Genomic DNA, 18,349 nt, shown 5'->3' with positions numbered 1-18,349 from the left:
CCAGGAGGCTCCAGGAGATTCCAGGAAGCCTCCCACAGAGGTACACGCCCAGAGGGATGGCAAGAGGAAAGGAGAGGACATACTCCCTGTTGCCTAGAGCAAAGAACACTCTACAAGTAGGAGATGCACAAGAGGCCTGTGCCCAAAACATCTGGTCATGTCCTTGTTCTTTCCAGAAGGAAGCTGGGCTAGAGGTTATCTGGCCATCATCCTTGCCTCCAGCAAGGGCCACCACACCCAGCCTAGGCAAGTTCTCAGGAAAGTCCCCACCTTCCATGGTCTCCCCTATCGGTGTCCTCACAGCCCTTCTGGCCCCCACGCCTCATCAAACCTCCCAGGGTGGGAAGTCAGAGGTCAGGTGAGCCCAGACCAGCCCTAGCCAGCAAACCCTCCCATCTTCCAAACAGCAAGGCATTGAGGAGGGAGGGGCAGGAACTGCAGGCCTCCTTCCTCCTGTGGGTGCCTCCTTCCTAACCCTCTTGGCTGGGCTCCCCTAGCAGCCCATGAGGCTGTGATGCTATTAGCAACCTTAATTTGCTCTCAGCTAGATTGTATTTCCAAGAGCCTTTTCCCCATGAGCCACTGACAGGAAGCAGTCAGTAATTCAACCTCCGCTCTGCTCCTTTAATGGTTCTTCAGCAGAAAGGCAAAGCCACACCCCCCCCCCCCCCCCCCCCCCCCACCTGGGCGGAGGCCTGCACCCTGCACACTCACGCCTGGCCAAGTGCAAGTGTGTGCTCCAGAGCCAACAGACAGTCAGACCCACCCCCCCCCCCCCCCCCACCACCACCACCTGGGCGGAGGCCTGCACCCTGCACACTCACGCCTGGCCAAGTGCAAGTGTGTGCTCCAGAGCCAACAGACAGTCAGACCCAGCCAGGTGAGGGCACTGTGGGCTCTGCCTGCCATCAGGCCACCCTCCTTTCCCCAGGGAAGACAAGATAAGAAAGCGGGAAATTGAAGCCTCATATTTACTCACAGTGAGGCATCAGCATTCCCTACTCTGAAGCCAGAAAATGAGGACAGTGGCTCACCTCAGAATTTGTGAAGACAGGCCTGTGTGCAAGCTGTCTGCCACAGACCTTCCTGGTGAGTGCCTGTGACCAGGAGGGAAATAAGGGGAAATAGGGGGGAGGGGGTGCTGGAGAATACAATGACAGGCAGAGGGGACTATCCCAGTCCTCTCTCTTCTCAGAAGGACAGTTAGTCTGGCTGGCATTTCCCTCAAAGCTTTGGCTCACATGGAATTTTTCTCCAAAACCCTTACAGAGGCCCTGTCTCTGCTCACCAGTCTCCTGCTTATTCACGCAAAAGAGAACAGAAAAGCAGGAAGATTCCTAAGAAAAATAGGTCAGCTGCCTTGGGCAGATCGTGCTGGCACCCGTGGGCAGTGCCCCTGAGGGGGCCAGGCTACAAGCTGTCTCTGCAGCCCCAGTACCCTCTCCCATCTCCCCAGGGACCCAGCCCCTTCTCTACTCTAGAGTGCACCAGGGTAACAGGCAACTGATGCCAGAGCCCACTGTAGCAAGACAGGCCCATTTTGTGTTCCCTGGAGCTCTGCCTGGGTTTATCCCCCTATTTGGGCTTTCTCTCAGGGACCTCAGGCATCCTTCAGTCCAGCTCCTGGGCTGAGTCTCCAACTTTGGAAACTTCTGAACTGCCTAAACTCAGGTACAGAGCAGGGGTATGAGGAAAGTAAGGTGTCTGCTGAGTATAGTCTGGCTGCCAACCATAGTACTTGGAGGGGAATGACTCCCCACCTCGTGCCTGGAGCCTAACTGTCCCCCTGTCATCCTGCATTCCTATACATATGCATGCAAACACACATGTGCATACACACAAACAGATGTATGCACACACATAAAAGCACAGACATTGGTACACACACACATGCAAACGTGCACACACAAACTGGCATGTGCATACATCTCCAGACAGCTCACACCAATTACAGCTCTTTTCATAATTCAGATCTGCTCTTCAAACAAGCTGCTTAACCCATGCTAGGGACAGACAGAAGAAAACTGCCCCCCGAGACCCTGGGCCCCAACATGAGAAGGTCACAGGAAGAGAGACTTTCAAGGGGAAGAGAAGTGCGTTAAATCTCGGGCCTATCCTCCTTTAGGACTTTTCTCCCTGCCTTCACTCCCCTCCCCCACCAGCACACAGGAAGGCTGGGAGAGAGAAGCAGCAGCCAGCAGGCCTGAGAAAGACAGAGCCAAGGGAGAAGAGAGAGCAGTAGGCCAGGCTCTGAGAGCCGCACCCTGGCTGGGGTAGGCAGGGGGGCAGAAAACACAGGCATCAGGAGAGCAGTGCCAGGAGCCTGGAAAGAGGGAGGAGCAGAGACATGCTGAGTTTCAGCATCTCCCCAGTGAGGCAGCCTCTGCTCCTTGGGTAACCAGATCCCAGCTTTCTGTCTCAGAGCCACAAACATGAAACCACCGAGCCCTGGGACCTGCCTACTCCAAGTCCGGCACATGTTGGGCCTCAGGCCAGGAGCCGAAAGCTGATTCTTCCCACTGCCCCTCTGCCATGCCCTTTCCAACACATCCCTTCCTCAGCTTCTCGCAGGGCACATGCTGCCAGACACACCCCTGCCTCTGGCGTGTGTGCGGGGGGTGTACACACAGGCGCACACGCAGACACATACCACTTGGCTACTTGCTGAGCAGAGTCCTTTGCTGACAGACTGCCCATGGGGTCTTGCTAGCAGCCTCCTGGGCTAAATCTCCTCCCTCCCATCTTCATTGGCAAAGGGAAGAAAGGAGAGTTAAGGCCAGGCGGTCTACAGCAGGATCCGATCAGAACCCCACTTTATTTGGGGACACCGCAGTCAGAGATAATCCAACCACAGAACCTCTGGTAGACAAGAGGAGGCAGCCTTGGGAATAAAGGCCTAGACTTCTTCTTCCCTGTGCTAGGTCCAGAGTCATCTAGGCATGTCCCAGGGTCCTCCCCCAAGCTTCCTCAGTCTGGGATATTGAGTTTCCAATCACCATTTGCCAGATTCCAGATGCCTATCTTCTCCCTACCCTCCCCAACCTCTCCACTGACCTCAATCACCTCCCAGACACACATGATCAAAGTCAAATGCGGAGCTCATCCCTAACTGTCCCAACCCAACACTGCCTTAGGGACCCATTCCCTTTTATCCCTCTGCTAGAGCAGCCCTTGCTTCAGCCAAACCCTAAAGGTGGCATCTGAAAGTCCCTCCCTGTCAGGAATCTCCCCATAAGTCACCTCTGCCAGTCAGAGAAGAGCTGAGCTCTCACACAGAGCCAGCATTTGAACAGTAGCTGGTATTGCCCATGTGAGCCAAAACCCTGCCACACAGGTCTCCCCTCCCTCCCCCCAGAGGCTGTGATGCGAAGACCTGCTTGGCTCCTGGGCTCCCAGTGTCCTTCCCACAAACCTCTGGCCACTGACAAAACTCTCGGTTTTGCAGATCTCTCAAAGGACTTTCAGGCAGTCCTGAGATCTGCACACCCTCTGCACACCTCCCTGGGATTCAGAGGAGCAAGCGGTTCTGCCCAGGCAAGGTCAGCCTGTGAAAGGGTACTTGATTCCTACAGAGGCAGCCTTCTGAACTTCCCTCAACACACTTCCAGCTCCCAATCCCCTGAATGGTCCAAGGATAAGAAACTGAGAAGGGGCCTGGAACCCCACAGATGCTGAATGTAATAATAATAATAATGTTCACATTTATTGAGCACTTACTACATAACAGGTAGTCATTCATTTCTTTACATCATTAATGCTCATCAAAAACCCTTGCAAGCTCATACTGCTAAGCCAATTTTTCCATTGAGGAAAGTGACATTTAAAAGGTTGAGCAACTTGTCCAAGGTCACAGGGCCAGCAAGTGGCAGAGCCAAGATATGAAACCAGATCATTTGACTCTATACCTAAAGTCCTCAACTACCATATAGATTGGCTTTTTAGCTAATAGGACCCCAAGACCAATAGAGGTGGCAGGCTCAAGGGTGCATGTCAAGGCATCCCAGACAGAAGGACCTCTCCAGACCCAGAATGAAGGTATAACCTTCATGCCCAACAACCTTCAATGTTGGGAAGTCCTGCCTTCTATCTAGCCATTCTGTGTGTTGCTGCAATATAAACCCATTTGCCTTTATCCTGTGCTTAAACTTGCACAAAGTCCATTCCCCTCACCCTGATTTCTCCAATTAGAAAGCTATTTCAGAGCCTCCTTTCAGTGTCTCTTTTTTATTCAAAGATCCCAGCAGCTCCTTTGTGCTTTCAGCGACAGTCCCATAGCAGGAACGTACCAAAAACTGGAGGGGAGGAGGATCAGGGCATTGGAAGACTACAGGGAAATAGGGGAAAGGAGGAAGCTGAAGCTAAGGACAGATCCTCACACACAACTTGACCGACCTCACACCCACCTCCGTTTCATAAGCTTTTGAGTCTCCCTGGCCTCAGTTTTCCCATCTGACAAATGGAGTTTTAAAACCATCCAAGTCAACATACCATTTAACAAAATCACCCTCCCTTCGCCTTCCTCTGGCTCGGGTTTCAGACTCACTCCCCTCCTCCAATAGCATGGAAGACAATCCATTCTAGAAACTTTCTCAAATCATTACCCTCTCCCTCTACACTCGCCCAGACAAGTAGAGGATCCAGTCTGTAAAAGCCGCCTCCAGCGACCCCCCCCCCCCCCCCCCCCCCCCCCCCCCCCCCCCCCCNCCCCCCCCCCCCCCCCCCCCCCCCCCCCCCCCCCGTGCGCTAGAGCGGCTGGGAGCGGGTTCTCTCTGCCGGGTCCTCCCTGCTGACGCCTACCCATCAACGGGTTTTCTCCCCGCTCTCCTCTCCTCCCAGCTTTGTGAACTTGCCCGCAGCTGGGTCGTGTCTGCGTGCTGAAAACGGTGAGCTCAGAGTCCTCGCACCCTCCGGGCTCCGCTCCTACTTCCATACAAGGGCCGAGAGCCTGGGGTGCCACCCAGAGGCTTGTAGGTCGCTTTGCCCGTCTCCAAAGCAAAAGCGCGCGCGCTCACGCACGCATCAACCAACTCTCTGGCTTCCTTCTGGTCTCTTCCCCAGCTCAGACAGGGAAAATCAGAAAAAGAGAAACCTCCCTCCGCTCCGAGCTGCGGCAGTGGGGACCCCCAGCCAGCTCTGTCTCACAGCCTGGAAGGGAGGCGTGGAGTCCGAGCGGCGGGGGCCCGCTCCTAGGGAACTTTCGCCTGGCCGGGGCCCAGGTGCGGCTAAGACCGGCGCGGGCAAAAGCGGACACTCCTCAGAGCCGGCCAAGAGACTCCCGCGCTTAACCTGCTCCTCTCTCTCGGGGCTCCGTGCGCCCCTAACCCCGCGAGGGGAATCGGACCCCTAGCTGCCAGGATGTGTGACCAGAAGGGGTGCGAGTTGAGTTGGGGCGCCCGCAGGGCCGAAAAACCAGTCCCTTTAGCTAGCTAGCGGCGGGTGCCGACAGTCCCAAGGCTGATCTGCGGAGCGGTGGCGCAGCGCGGGGCTCCAGCGTGCTGCAGCCTGCCCAAAGACCCGCAAACTACCCGGCAGCCAGAGTTGGAAAAACCGCCGACTCCCCAAAGCTAGAAGAGGCGGCTGCTCTGGCAAAGAGCATCTGGCTCCGCACGCCGGTATGAAGCCCTGGGGCCGAAGGTGGGCAAAGTCAACCTGGATCCCAAGATCTTTTCCCGAGTGCCAGGCAGCCTTTGGACTCGGGCCCCTTCCCGCCCGGCCCCTCCGGCCCGCGGCCCCCAGCACTTCCCGGCAGTGCCCCGGAGCGCGCCTCACCCGAGCCAGAGCCTCGCCAGCGGAAAGGCGCAACGCGCAGCGGGGCCGGAGAGCCCGAAGCGAAGACGAAGGGGCTGACGCCGGGGAGGGCCAGAGGAGCGGCGCTGCACTTCAACTCACCTTGAGCCGCAAGACCTCGGGTGCTGATCACACTTGCTATCAAAGTGGCCACATACCAAATCATAGTACTACCGCGCGCCAGCCAAGAGCCTCATCCTATCGCAAAGTGCTCCGGCTCCCGCACACTTCTCGCGCCCGAGCGCCTGCTCACGCCCGCTCGCGCCCGCCTACGCCCCGCGCCGGTGCTCCTGCAGCCCCGCCGGCCCGCTCTCCATCCCTCCCCGGCTCCGCTCGGCTCGGCGCGCAGCCTCCCCGGCCCCCGGCGCAGCGGCACCTGCACTACTAGCCCAGGCAGAGCGCAGCCAGCTCCAGGGTGAAACCTAACAGGGCCGGGCCTCTGGGACCGCCCCCACAGCCCGCCCATTGGACACTGCTCGCAAGCCTGGGAGCCGATTGGTTCCAAAGTCTGTCCTTCGTGGCGCGAAGGAGGCGAGCCCATTTCAAGGTGCGTTGAAGTGTGGTGAGCACAGAGCCGCAGAATCATGCGCATTGCCAGGGAGAAGGCGTTGTAGCGTCTCTGCTCTGTTCTGTTCTCTGCTCACACTGCATGGCAAGTTTCTGGTGAAGGAAATGGTAGCTTCTCGGGCTGGCTAACGGGACCCCAGGAATCTCAATTATCCTAGAAAGGTCCAAGGGGACGTCGCCCCCGCCCACCCAGGGAACCCAACATCCGGTTTCCAACCTACAAAAAAGCAGTTCCCTGGAGGACCGTGCTGATTCAATGATGGGGAAACCCATGAACAGGCAGCCTGGGAAAGCTAGGGAACGTCCTTCGCTGGAGATCTTTCCAAAGAGGTCACACAATACCACCCCCTACCCCCACCCCCCACACACACTCCTTTCCACATCTGGACGTTCTTCCCTCAGCAACGCACCTGCTTCCACCCAAACGTGGTATTGTTAAGTTAAGCTCCATCCGGCCTGAAGGCAGGGGGATGACTAAAATGACCTCCAAAAGTCGCTCCAATTTAGAATGAGTCACTGGCTCAGCTGAGGGAGTGTCAGAGACCCCACCCCCCACCCCGGAACACACGTACACACACATACTGCCACCCCCAGTGCAGGTCATTGTTGCTCATCATTACTAAATCTCTACTTTGAGCAATAAAAGTTTTTTTCCCCTTCTATTAAAAAAGGCTGCTTCTTCACGCATAAAATTCCTCCCCTCCCCACCTATCTGAGGATTTAGCTCCATCACAGCATCATGAAGCCAAGATGGATTTGTAGAGCAGTTTAGGGGTTTGCGATGGAGGGACCCAGGGAAAGGGGCAGATGGAATTCTTACTCCTACAGAGAAAGATAGACGAGGCAACTGTGAGGTCTCCATATTTCTCAGTCTCTCTACTCTAACCTCTTATCCCCTCCCCCAACACAGTTGTATCTGCAGAAGAAATAAATGAGTGTCATGGAAACATCTACTATAAACAATCACCTCACACCAGTGTTCTGAGGCTGCAGTGAAGATGTTTGTTCTTTCAAGGAGTGAAAGCAATGTGAGAGTGGCACAGTTCCCTAGGATGGGCTGTGGACCAAGGAAGGAAAACACAGGGACAGCAAAGAGGAGTTAAGGAATTTCAACCTCTCAAAGTATTCACTGGACACAAAGCACTGGCTCTAGGACATGAAGCCAAAAGAACAAGAATGACACTTACTTCTGGGAAAACACATCCACACACAACATGCATCAAAAGCGGCCTTGAATGTTAGATGAACAGCCTTCCTGGAAACCTGAGCCCTTTTAGCTCATAGCCAGGAAGGAGGTGGAAAATTCGGATTCCCCACTACCACCACCACCACCACCACCACCACCACCACCCCCAGCCCCACACACAGAGTACCAAACCCATCGGCAAAGGTTTAGCATTGGATATAATCTGGAGAACCAGAACATCCTACCCTACCCCACCTACTCCAGTCCTGCAAACACACTCAAGATGCATAACACTGAGGCTATCTCTCCTTGGGCCTTTGCTTTAGTTTCTCTTTCTCTGCCTAGATGCCTTTCTAGGGAATATGAAGTGAATTGGAAGCTCTGAGCCCCCATTGATGGGCTAATTCCCAGCTAGTATGCCAAAGAATGACAACTTCACCCTCAACGTATACATACACACAAACACATATACTTTCCCAGGATTCTACGGCTATAAAGCCTTACTGAGATCCATTTGCAGAAGTACTGATAACAGAATTCTTCGCTTTCCAAAACTTCTAAGCAGCTAACTGGGGTAGAGAGACATGATGGATTCCCAAGAGCAAGCCCCAGTTCCATAAGGAAGGCAGAGGAGTGGAAAGCATCTGTGCTCAGGAAAATATTCTTCCAGTGGCCTGCAGGGTAAGGAAAAAGATGGAGCCACTCTCACCACCCATCTTGATTGCATCTGCTTGGCCATCTACTTTGTCCTACTCACTATGGTGGTTTCTGCTAAGGAATTAAAACTGTCTGTCAGATTGGCAGGAGGAAAAAAAAAAACATAGCTTGAAAGCATGAGTTGGGTTGGGAATGTGTACAAAGGAACTATCTAAAAAAGAGACTAAATTTCTTCTGAATAAGACTATTGGAGATAGAGTGGAACAAGAGAGTGAAGATAGAAAGCAAAGGAAAGAAAACTGAGATACAAAGCGAACATTTAATAGCATCACCAGCACCATCATCATCAGATATGTCTCAGTTTGGTTTCACCTCAACTCAAAAGAGTTATACTGTTCCAAGTCATAGTGAGGAATAAGTCCAAGCAAACATTCCCCTCCTGGCATACGGCTAATTTCTGGACCTAGGAAGGATGGCAGACCCTTTCTGGCATGGACACATCCAGTGGAGTATTTGAGATAAGCATGGACCCCAGCTGTCCAAGAGGGATATTAGGGAAGAATGGGGCCTCTCCCATGGGCAGCTCCTAGATGTACCTGATTAATCATCAATGACAGTAATAAACACAGTGTATACATATCAGGTATAGGAGTATACAGCATCCTTTCTTTTTTGGGAATACAAAATGCTAGTCTTATCAGTTACTCTATGAAAAAAACACATCTCCATAGGCCCTTGGAGCTGACAGAAGCTTCAAATCTAAGAGAGGAAGACACCATCCTTACTCCCTCCTCATATCCTCTGAGCAAGTAGGACTCAAAAGCAATAGTCCACTCACCTATCATCACTTAGCTTCCTCAGCAGTTCCAGACATCTCTGTAGAATCTAGGTTAGAACAGTTGTTGGGACAGCTGCTTGTGAGGAAGAGAGGCAGCTCTAAGTCAAAGCAATTTACCCAAAATAAGCACCAAAAAGCATGTTTAGTGTTTATATAATTAGGGAACTGTACCAGTTATCTTACCATATAGAAAACCATACCAAAATGTAGTGACTTAAAACAACAAGAGTCATTTATTTCCTTAAAAATCTGCAATTTGGACAGAGCTGGGTGGGAGCAGCTCTTGTCTACTTCATATGGTATCTGACCAACCAGAGGATGGAGGCCATGTTTCAAGATGGCTTACTCACATAGCTAGCAAGTTGATGCTGGCTATTAGCCAAAGCTCTAGTCAATGCTGTAGTTCTTCTCCACGTGAGCTTCTCTATAGGCTGCTTGGACTTCCTCACAGCATGGAGGCTGGGTTCCAAGAGCTGACATCCCAATAAAGCCAAATGGAAGATGTTTTCCATACTGTTTTCCAGAGTGGCTGCACCGGTTTGCATTCCCACCAGCAATGCAAAAGAGATCCTCTTTCTCTGCATTCTCACCAACATCTGTTGTTGCCTGAGTTGTTAATGTTAGCCATTCTGACAGGTGCAAGGTGGTTTCTCATTGTGGTTTTGACTTATATTTCCCTGATGATGAGTGATGTTGAACATTTTTTCATGTGTCTGTTCACCATCTGGATGTTGTCTTTGGAGAAGTGTCTATTCATGTCTTTTGCCCATTTCTTCACTGGATTATTTGGTTTTGGGGTGTTGAATTTGATAAGCTCCTTATAGATTTTGGATACTAACCCCTTATCTGATATGTCATTTGCAAATATCTTCTCCCTTTCTCTTGGTTGCCTTTTAGTTTCTCTGATTGTTTCCTTCACTGTGCAGAAGCTTTTTATTTTGATGAGGTCCCAATAGTTCATTTTTGCTTTTGTTTCCCTTGCCTCCTGAGATGTGTTGAGTAAGTTGTGGCAGCTGATGTCAAAGAGGTTTTTGTCTGCTTTATCTAGGATTTCGATGGCTTCCTTTCTTACATTTAGGTCTTTCATCCATTTTTAAATTTTTTATGTTTATTTATTTTTGAGAGAGAGAGAGAGACAGAGCACGAGGGGTAGAGGGGCAGGGAGAGAGGGATACACAGATCCAAAACAGGCTCCAGGCTCTGAGCTGTCAGTACAGAGCCCAACGTGGGGCCTGAACCCGCAAACTGTGAGATCCTGACCTGAGCTGAAGTCAGATGTTTAACCAACTGAGCCACCCAGGAGACCCATTTTCATCCATTTTAAGTTTATTTTTGTGTATCGTGTAAGAAAGTGGTCCAGATTCATTTTTCTGCATGTCGCTGTCCAATTTTCCCAGCACCATTTGCTGAAGAGACTGTCTTTATTCCACTGGATATTCTTTCCTGCTTTGTCAAAGATTAGTTGGCCATCCATTTCTGGGCTCTCTATTCTGTTCCATTGATCTGAGTGTCTGTTTTTGTGCCAGCACCATACTGTCTGGATGATTACAGCTTTGTAATACATCTTAAAGTCCGGAGTGTGATGCCTCTAGCTTTGGTTTTCTTTTTCAAGTTTGCTTTGGCTATTTGGGGTCTTTTTTGGTTCCATACAAATTTTAGGATTGTTTGTTTTAGTTCTGTAAAGAATGCTAATGTTATTTTGGTAGGGATTGCAAAACAAAAATGAGCTTTAGAGAAAATTCCTACAAAGAAAAGGTTTGCAAACACTATCTAGATCTTAGAATTTTCTCACTTCAATTCAGGCTGCTGCCACTAGTCCCGGGCACACAGGGATGTAAACTCCACCCTTATAAAAGTCTAGCCCAGGGGTGTCTGGGTGGCTCAGTAGGTTAAGCATCCAACTTTGGCTCAGGTCATGATCTCATGGTTCGTGGGTTCAAGCCCCGCGTCGGGCTCTGTGCTGACAGCTAGCTCAGACCCTGGAGCCTGTTTCGGATTCTGTGCTTCCTTCTCTCTCTGGCCCTCCCCTGCTCACACATTTTCTCTCTGTCTCTCTGTCTCTCTCTCTCTCAGGAAAAAAAAAAAAAAAAGTCTAGCCCACGTGTGAAGCAAATCCTTTCACCTTGTTTTCTCTTAATTCGGCAGGGACCAGTCAGCATGTTTTAAAAGAACTTGGAAAGAGAGAAGAAAACAAAGGAAATTGGATTTCCAACATAAAATATCTAATCTTAAGATCTGTCATAGGAGAAGTGGAGAAAACTTCACAGGATTCTCAAAACTTCTTATGATAAGAATTTTCCATCTCAGCTCAAAATGCTCACAGAATTTTACAGGCCCCCTTCTTGGCTTATTTCTCTCCCAGATCCCTCTTGGGCAGGTGACCTCTGGTCATAAATTGTTTTTCTGGACACAAGTAGCTATTCGAACAATCCACTTTGCCCTCTCCAAAAATAAATTCCCGAAGATTTTGTCTTAATAAAATTCAAATTAAATTATGATTCAAATTTTTCAGAGGTTCAAAACGTTCCCTACTCTGTTCCCATTTTCCCTAAAGACTACATCTTGGTTAGGTCATAATGACTGGCCCAGAGACACATCCAGTTCTTCATGGCTTAAGACACTTGTTCTAGGGGGGCCTGGATGGCTCAGTCGGTTAAGCGTCTGACTTCGGCTCAGGTCATGATCTCACAGTTCGTGGGTTCAAGCCCCGCATTGGGCTCTGTGCTGACAGCTAGCTCAGAGCCTGGAGCCTGCTTCAGATTCTGTGTCTCCCTCTCTCTCTGACCCTCCCCTGCTCACACTGCCTCTCTCTCTCTCTCAAAAATAAATAAAACATTAAAAATAATTTAAAAAAAATAAAAAAAAAAAATTTTTAAAAGACACTTGTTCTGATCACCATAGGATCATTTTTATGATATTTCACCCAGATGAGTTCCCATGCATGGGAAGAGGGGCTGTCAGAATCGCACCCATTACAGAAGGGCAGTACAACTTTGCCTAACTATGCACTAGTCATCAATCATATGCATATGGTAGATACAGCACACCAGTGAACAGATACGAGATGACACTCTCCCACAACCTGCCCAGATCATATATGTGTGTACAGGTGCCAGTTCCATTCTTGTCTACCTGGCAAGGGAGCAGGTTCTTGCCCAAGGAAGAAAGTAGATCCACAATGTAAGATAAGTTTATCTGAAAACCAGATAAATAGCACCCTCAGCCATACCAAATTCCTCTCCTCTTTCTTCTTGGCTTTCCAGGCCAACTCTGAACAATCTCAAAGAAGGCATATTTCATGTTTCTGTTGCTTAATCTAAGAATGAAGAAAGGAGTTTCTCTGCTTTGCATCAAATTTGTCCACAGAACTCAGGTGCACTCATGACAGCCCTCCTTATGAGGTGCCCCACAAGAATATGCTACCATCAATCTTCAGCCACCTCTCACCTTGTCAAGGGCTGCGTCATAGAAAATGTGATTTCCAGGACTCCCAGACAACTCTGGCCCACCTGAGTATACTCTTACCTACACATAACTAAAGGCCCAGCAGCAAGGTGCTGAAACAAATGGGCTGCACTTACACACTCTGGCATTCAGAAGTCTACAAGACAGCTAGGAATCAGGACTCCACCAAACCATCCCAGCTCTGGCCCTAGGAAGCTGGTGGCCTGGGTCATTGTTTTGCCTGAGTTATAGTTTCTCAATTTGCAGAAGGGACAGTTGACCAAAGATAGCAATGAAGGTCTGCAGGAAAGGAATTTAAAGGTTCTTATGTACTGTTGCTCTGTCTCTGGACCCAATAGTCTAAAGCCATAGTCCAACTCCATGCTCTTTTTTTTTTTTAAGTTGTTTTTATTATTTTTTTTTATTTATTTCTAGGAGAGAGAGAGAGAGACAGTGTGAGCAGGGGAGGGACAGAGAGAGAGGGAGACACAGAATCTGAAACAGGCTCCAGGCTCTGAGCTGGCAGTCAGCACAGAGCCCAACGCGGGGCCCAAACCCACGAACCGCGAGATCATGACCTAAGCGAAAGTGGGACGCTTAACCAGCTAAGCCACCCAGGCGCCCCTCCATGCTCTTATTATACTATATAGGAGGAAAATTGGACCTGGCTTTACCCCAAGACTTTTGAATTGTCAGGGATTTTAGTACAGTACAGAAGCTTCCACAGAGGTATACGGAGTCATGGACTAGAGCAGCTGGCATTATTGAAATTGGCAAAATATTGACCTGAGCAGATCAGAAAGATGTGGGGAACTAACCAAGAAACAGGTCATGCTAGAATGCAAGAATGGAGAGATGAAGGACCTAGGTCAAGAAATACCAGAAGAAGGAATTCTCCAATTAACAAGTAGCCACTGAAGAGCAATTCATAGTCAGCACTGTGCTAACTATTGAGGAGGACACAACAGTGACAGACCAAGATCCCTATCACTCAGGAGCTTAGTATCTAGTTGGAAAGATAAACATGACCACCTGAGCAACACTTAATAAACTCTGTCAACATGGAATCTGGAGAGAGATGGTGGCCCAGGCTTGAATTGCTGTAGAACCTCAAGGAGCTGGAGATGGTAGAAATAGGTGAGCACTGAGTAGAGAAAGTGAGATGTGAGCCAAATCTCAGATAAAGGAGAACAAGAGACAGGATGGATGAAACGAGGCACTGCAGTCAAGGGAAACTGCTGATCTGTAACTCCCTGAGGGCAAAGACTTTACTAGTTTACTGCTCTCTAGTATCCCTAGTACCAACATGTAGAATCTCAATAGAGATTCATGGGAAATGAGTGTACAGAAGTGGTAATAAAATGGCATGGCTGACATGTCTGTGGTATACAGCAGAAGCTTCCATGTTTAGAGCAGAGACTATGTTAGGGGGAAGTGAAGAAATAGGTCAGCTAAGAAAGGTGAGAAGGAGGAGTAGGCAAATAGGAGTAACACAAGTAGTGTGGGGTTAATTAGAGAGGTAAGGAGGGAGGTGGTGAGAAACAAGTCTGGGCCCAAGAAAAAGCTGAGGAGAAAGCATCTCTCTTGGCTCAAGTAAAACCAAGGGGCAAGGAGTTGCGGGGAGGGGGGAGTGACAAGTAGCCCAAGCAATGGTGTGGGATGGGCCTCTGCTTCTGCTTTGGATCCACAGATGGATGAGCTGGGAATGGGGGAGGAGAACAAACTCTGGAGCCACAGCTGGAGGTCTTTACGGGGTCTATTTCTGGCGTGCATTCGACCCCCCAGACCTCTCATTCTTGGACCCTTCCACACTTGGTTCTCAACCCCCACACAAAAGGGCCTTGTATGGGAGTGCTAAGAGATGCCAAATGCATCTTTATTCCATTGCCTCCCCCTCCACCCCTTCCCCAGAGCCTTGGCTCCAGTATTGCTCTGCCAGGTGCAGGAAACAGGAAGAGAGGGGCTGGGGACCAGACGTGAGCCAGAGGTCATCTGGAAATGTCAGCCCCACCCTCCCTGCCTCCAGTCCCCTTTACACTCTGCTGCCTCCTCTCTGACTCCCAATCAGCCATGCCCTATCCTCACCCCTGCCCCTTTTGCCCCTGTCCCCATCCTTCTTTCACTGCTCCCTCAATCAAAGACATCATTGCTCAATTCTCTCCCTCTCTTCCTCTCTGTTTCTCCCTTTCTTGGGCTTTAGAGTGGTGTGGAGAGCCTAGAGACAGAACTGGATTTATTCTTGGAAAAAACATCCATGGCAGAGGGTACCACAGCAACAAGTTTCCATGGTGCTTGGACACAAGGTAAATATGCTATAAAGGAGCAATTACTGGACTCAGAGTTAGAAGACCCAAGTTCCATCCCTGACATACTTCACCAACAACATATCCTTGAGCAACTGGTGTAACTTCCCTAAGCCTCATTGGGAATTCCACAAATGTCCAACCATTTAATCAACAGCTGGCATTCACAAGTATGTATTGAGTACCTGTTAGTGAGCCAAGCACTCTGCTAGGTGCAGGATGAGCAATGCAGACATGGTTCTTGCCTTCATAAAATTTACAGTCAATAGCCAATAGGGTTGTTCCGAAGACTAGAGTGAGCTTAAAGAGTTAATACAATGGTCAGTTCATAGTAGGTATTCAAGAGGCACTGTGCACAGAAGGTATTTCAGAAGCCCAGTAAGGAGAGCAGTCTGGTTTCATATCTCTCATGATATGAGCCACTACATACATGTAGCAGCTGCTACAACACTGGTTTAAAATTAGAAGATGCTGCTGAACTTCTAACCTTGCTTGCAGCCCAGTATCTGTTTTTAGGTGGTTAGAAACTAGGGAACAATGTGAGATAGTAAAGATTTATCTGCATAGGAGACAGGATTGCCCAACGTAGGAAGGTCCAGATATGTGGGAGATTCTGGTGGATATGGTTGTGAAGGGTGTATTCCTGGGGGTGGGATGGGAGAAATTTATAAACAGTGATAGGAATTATTTGGGAAAGAAGAATTCATCCCAAACCCTGACTTCTGATGGTTTAGAAGCTAAGCTCCCTCCCCAATCCCTTTCTAGGAAACTAACTTGGAAAATCTTGTGGAATTGGGGGTAGTCACAGCTGCCAGAAGAGCCCATGGCAGGAGGGTCTTGTGGAAGAAGGCCAGTTGAGGCACTGAAAAGAGAGTCTCATAGGGAATCCTGGACAATGAGCTGATAGAAGGAGGAATGTGGAGAGAAGGGGGAGAAAGGGGCAGGCTGCCATGTCGGCTGCTCTCCTGGCAACTTCCCAAGGTTAATGGAGGGGCACCAAAAAGCCTCTGCAACATTCCAACAGAGGAAGGCTGGTTTGAAAAGACCATTTGCTGTGGAGAGAAGGGGCCTTTCTCTGCCCTAGGCTGCTGTTCCCTTGTGGAGGTTCTTTGAGGCATGAGCCCTGAGAAAACACATGGGGTGGGGGGCAGGGGGCAGAGTAGATGGTTTGCCATTCATCATCCAGGCAAATGGAGTACCCCTGGAAGACAAGAAGGAGTCAGAGGCTAGTTCAGCTGAGATGATGGTTTCTATGCATGGAATTCCAGAGCCTAACTATATCCCCATGAACTATGGGTATTTAGAGAAGGGGAGAAAATTGATTATTAACTGAAAACCAGGCAGTACTTTTAGAAGGAAGAGGGGATCAGGAATTTTCAGTGTAGGAAAAGATATTGACCCTCCCCAAGCTCAGGTCCCTGTGTTTAGGTTGAAGGATTTAGCATAAGAATGCCCAGGCTTTTACCAGATGGAAAGTTAATAAAACTAAAACACCCATCTACACACACACACGCACGCACGCTGCAACACATTGCACACACACCCACTGTCAGGACTCACACATATGTGCAAAATCACACACAAATAAATGCAGGATGCTTTTATGCACACATTCAAGGCAGAATCTCTTCATATAACCACACATATGTCTTATCTACACATGTACATATTTACAGAGTCCACATCCTCTTAAGCTGCTCATAAGTGCCATATTCTCATGCATCTCAAGGCTGACACACATTGACCCATAGTTTATATGTATGTGAGGTCTCTTGCTTTCCCATATCAAAACTCCCAGCATGGAGATCCCTAGAATGTTCTTCTCTTCCTTCTGGCCAAATCAGGTCCCAAGAATTGTCCACATGAAATCCACCTTCCTCAAACTCATCCTGAGCCCAGTGTCCACGTTGCCCTAGGCTTCACCCTAATTTTTGTCTCCAGGGTGCCCAGCTCCCCACCCCCAACTTGTTATAGACACTGGGTAGCAGCTACCAGCAGGTGGCGCCATCAGGAGCCTCATGGAACCAGGATTTGTATTAATGAGAACAAATCCACATTTCTGGGAGGAAAAGTGGTCATGCCAGTGACACCCTCCTTTGTTTCCAAGGCTGAGCCCAGTAAATGGATATACTAAGAGCACCTGGCCAAGGAAAGCCATTCCCAAGGAAGAGGAGGGAGAGAACAAAAGATCCCAAGTTCCAGGGAAGATGGGAAGCTAAAGATTAGGGATAGAATGGAGGAAAGGGGGAGCAGAGAGCAGTTCTGTGCAATCTGTCAGACGTATGGACATGAGCGTGCTCCTGTTTTGTGTGCACATGAGTTAGTGTTTTCATGCACATTTGAGTGCTGTATTATATTGCTGATAGGTTACCCGTGTGTCAGTGGATACAGAAGTAGGTGTGAATAGGCTTGAGAGTGCAAGTGTGTGTATGCATCTGTGGGTGCTGCTGTGTGTAGTATGGCTCAGGAAGACATAAAGATGAAGCTGAGCAGACTAGACTCCTCACAACTACAGTGCCACCAGCACCACACACACCACAGTTGTTAGCCCCCTCCCACACACTTTCCACACACACACACTCCAGGGACACACACACACTCTTACACCACCCACACAGACAGGTGCTATGCCGCCACGTACAGACCTGCCCACCCACACACTTTCACACATATATACAGGCCCTGTACAGAACCACAGGGATACATATAGATGCGGCCAAGATGCATACAGACGCCCAGGCGCACATTGACCCTGCATGCACCTGCACACGTGTGCACACTTGCACATTCTGTGCTGTATGCCCAAACTCTCGGTGCTCCATGCCACTCACAGGAAAAGCAGAGAGGTTAATAGATAGTAGATAATTCTTCTAGTCTGTACAGCCTCCTAATTTCTGTGCTTCTGGGGATTAAAGAGAAAAATATGAAATCTAACCATGCCTTTGTCTGAGGATTGTGGGAACACATGGAACAACCACTCTACACACCCCTCTGCCAGAGTCATGAGCAGCAATGGTAACGCTCTGGCCCACAGGCCCTGCTGAGATCCCTCAGCACTGTGGACAGCGCCTCAGCCAGCAGAGACCTGCCAACCCAGAGCAATTCTTAGAAGCTCAGGACACTGGAGCTCCCTTATCTACATCCAGAAGAGCAACTGAAGTCAGATACATCCCAGTTCCAATTCCTCTGACTAGAGTTGGAATTCCCCAGCACTGTGCCTGGCACACATCAGAAGGAACTATAGAAAGCATACCTGCTCTGGGGTTCATACCCATGAATTCCAGACCAGAAGGTGAAGGTTCTGTGCAAAGAACATTGATTGGCTCAGTAATATAGCATTGCTGTGCTGTGGGTCTATAAGCCAGCTGATCTGGGTTCAACCCCAACCTTGTCAAACTTTAGCTCTGAAACCTAGGCAGATCACTTACCCCATCTAACCCATGGTTTCTTCTTTTGTTGACCTGGGATAACAAAAATAATGATAGTAATGCTAATTGTGATTCCCACACCCCAGGCCCTGTTGTAAGTACCTTACAAAGATTAAATCAATGGGGCACCTGTGTGGCT

At 49.5% G+C, this 18,349-nt stretch overlaps 1 protein-coding gene across 1 annotated transcript in view; it reads right to left on the bottom strand.

Moving 5' to 3' along the window:
- Positions 1-5,953, bottom strand: part of IGSF9B (immunoglobulin superfamily member 9B) — a 48,500-nt gene extending 42,547 nt beyond the window's left edge. Inside the window, exon 1 of the mRNA XM_039253797.1 lies at positions 5,890-5,953. Coding sequence (XP_039109728.1) covers positions 5,890-5,953 — 64 coding nt within the window. The remainder of the gene's footprint in view (positions 1-5,889) is intronic.
- Between the last annotated feature and the right edge of the window lie 12,396 nt (positions 5,954-18,349).

The sequence above is a fragment of the Hyaena hyaena genome, unplaced genomic scaffold, assembly GCF_003009895.1.
Source record: "Hyaena hyaena isolate Hyena2069 unplaced genomic scaffold, ASM300989v1 scaffold_465, whole genome shotgun sequence".
NCBI lineage: Eukaryota > Metazoa > Chordata > Mammalia > Carnivora > Hyaenidae > Hyaena > Hyaena hyaena.
Note: the sequence above shows the minus strand (reverse complement) of the source record. Positions and strands in the feature narration are given on the sequence as shown.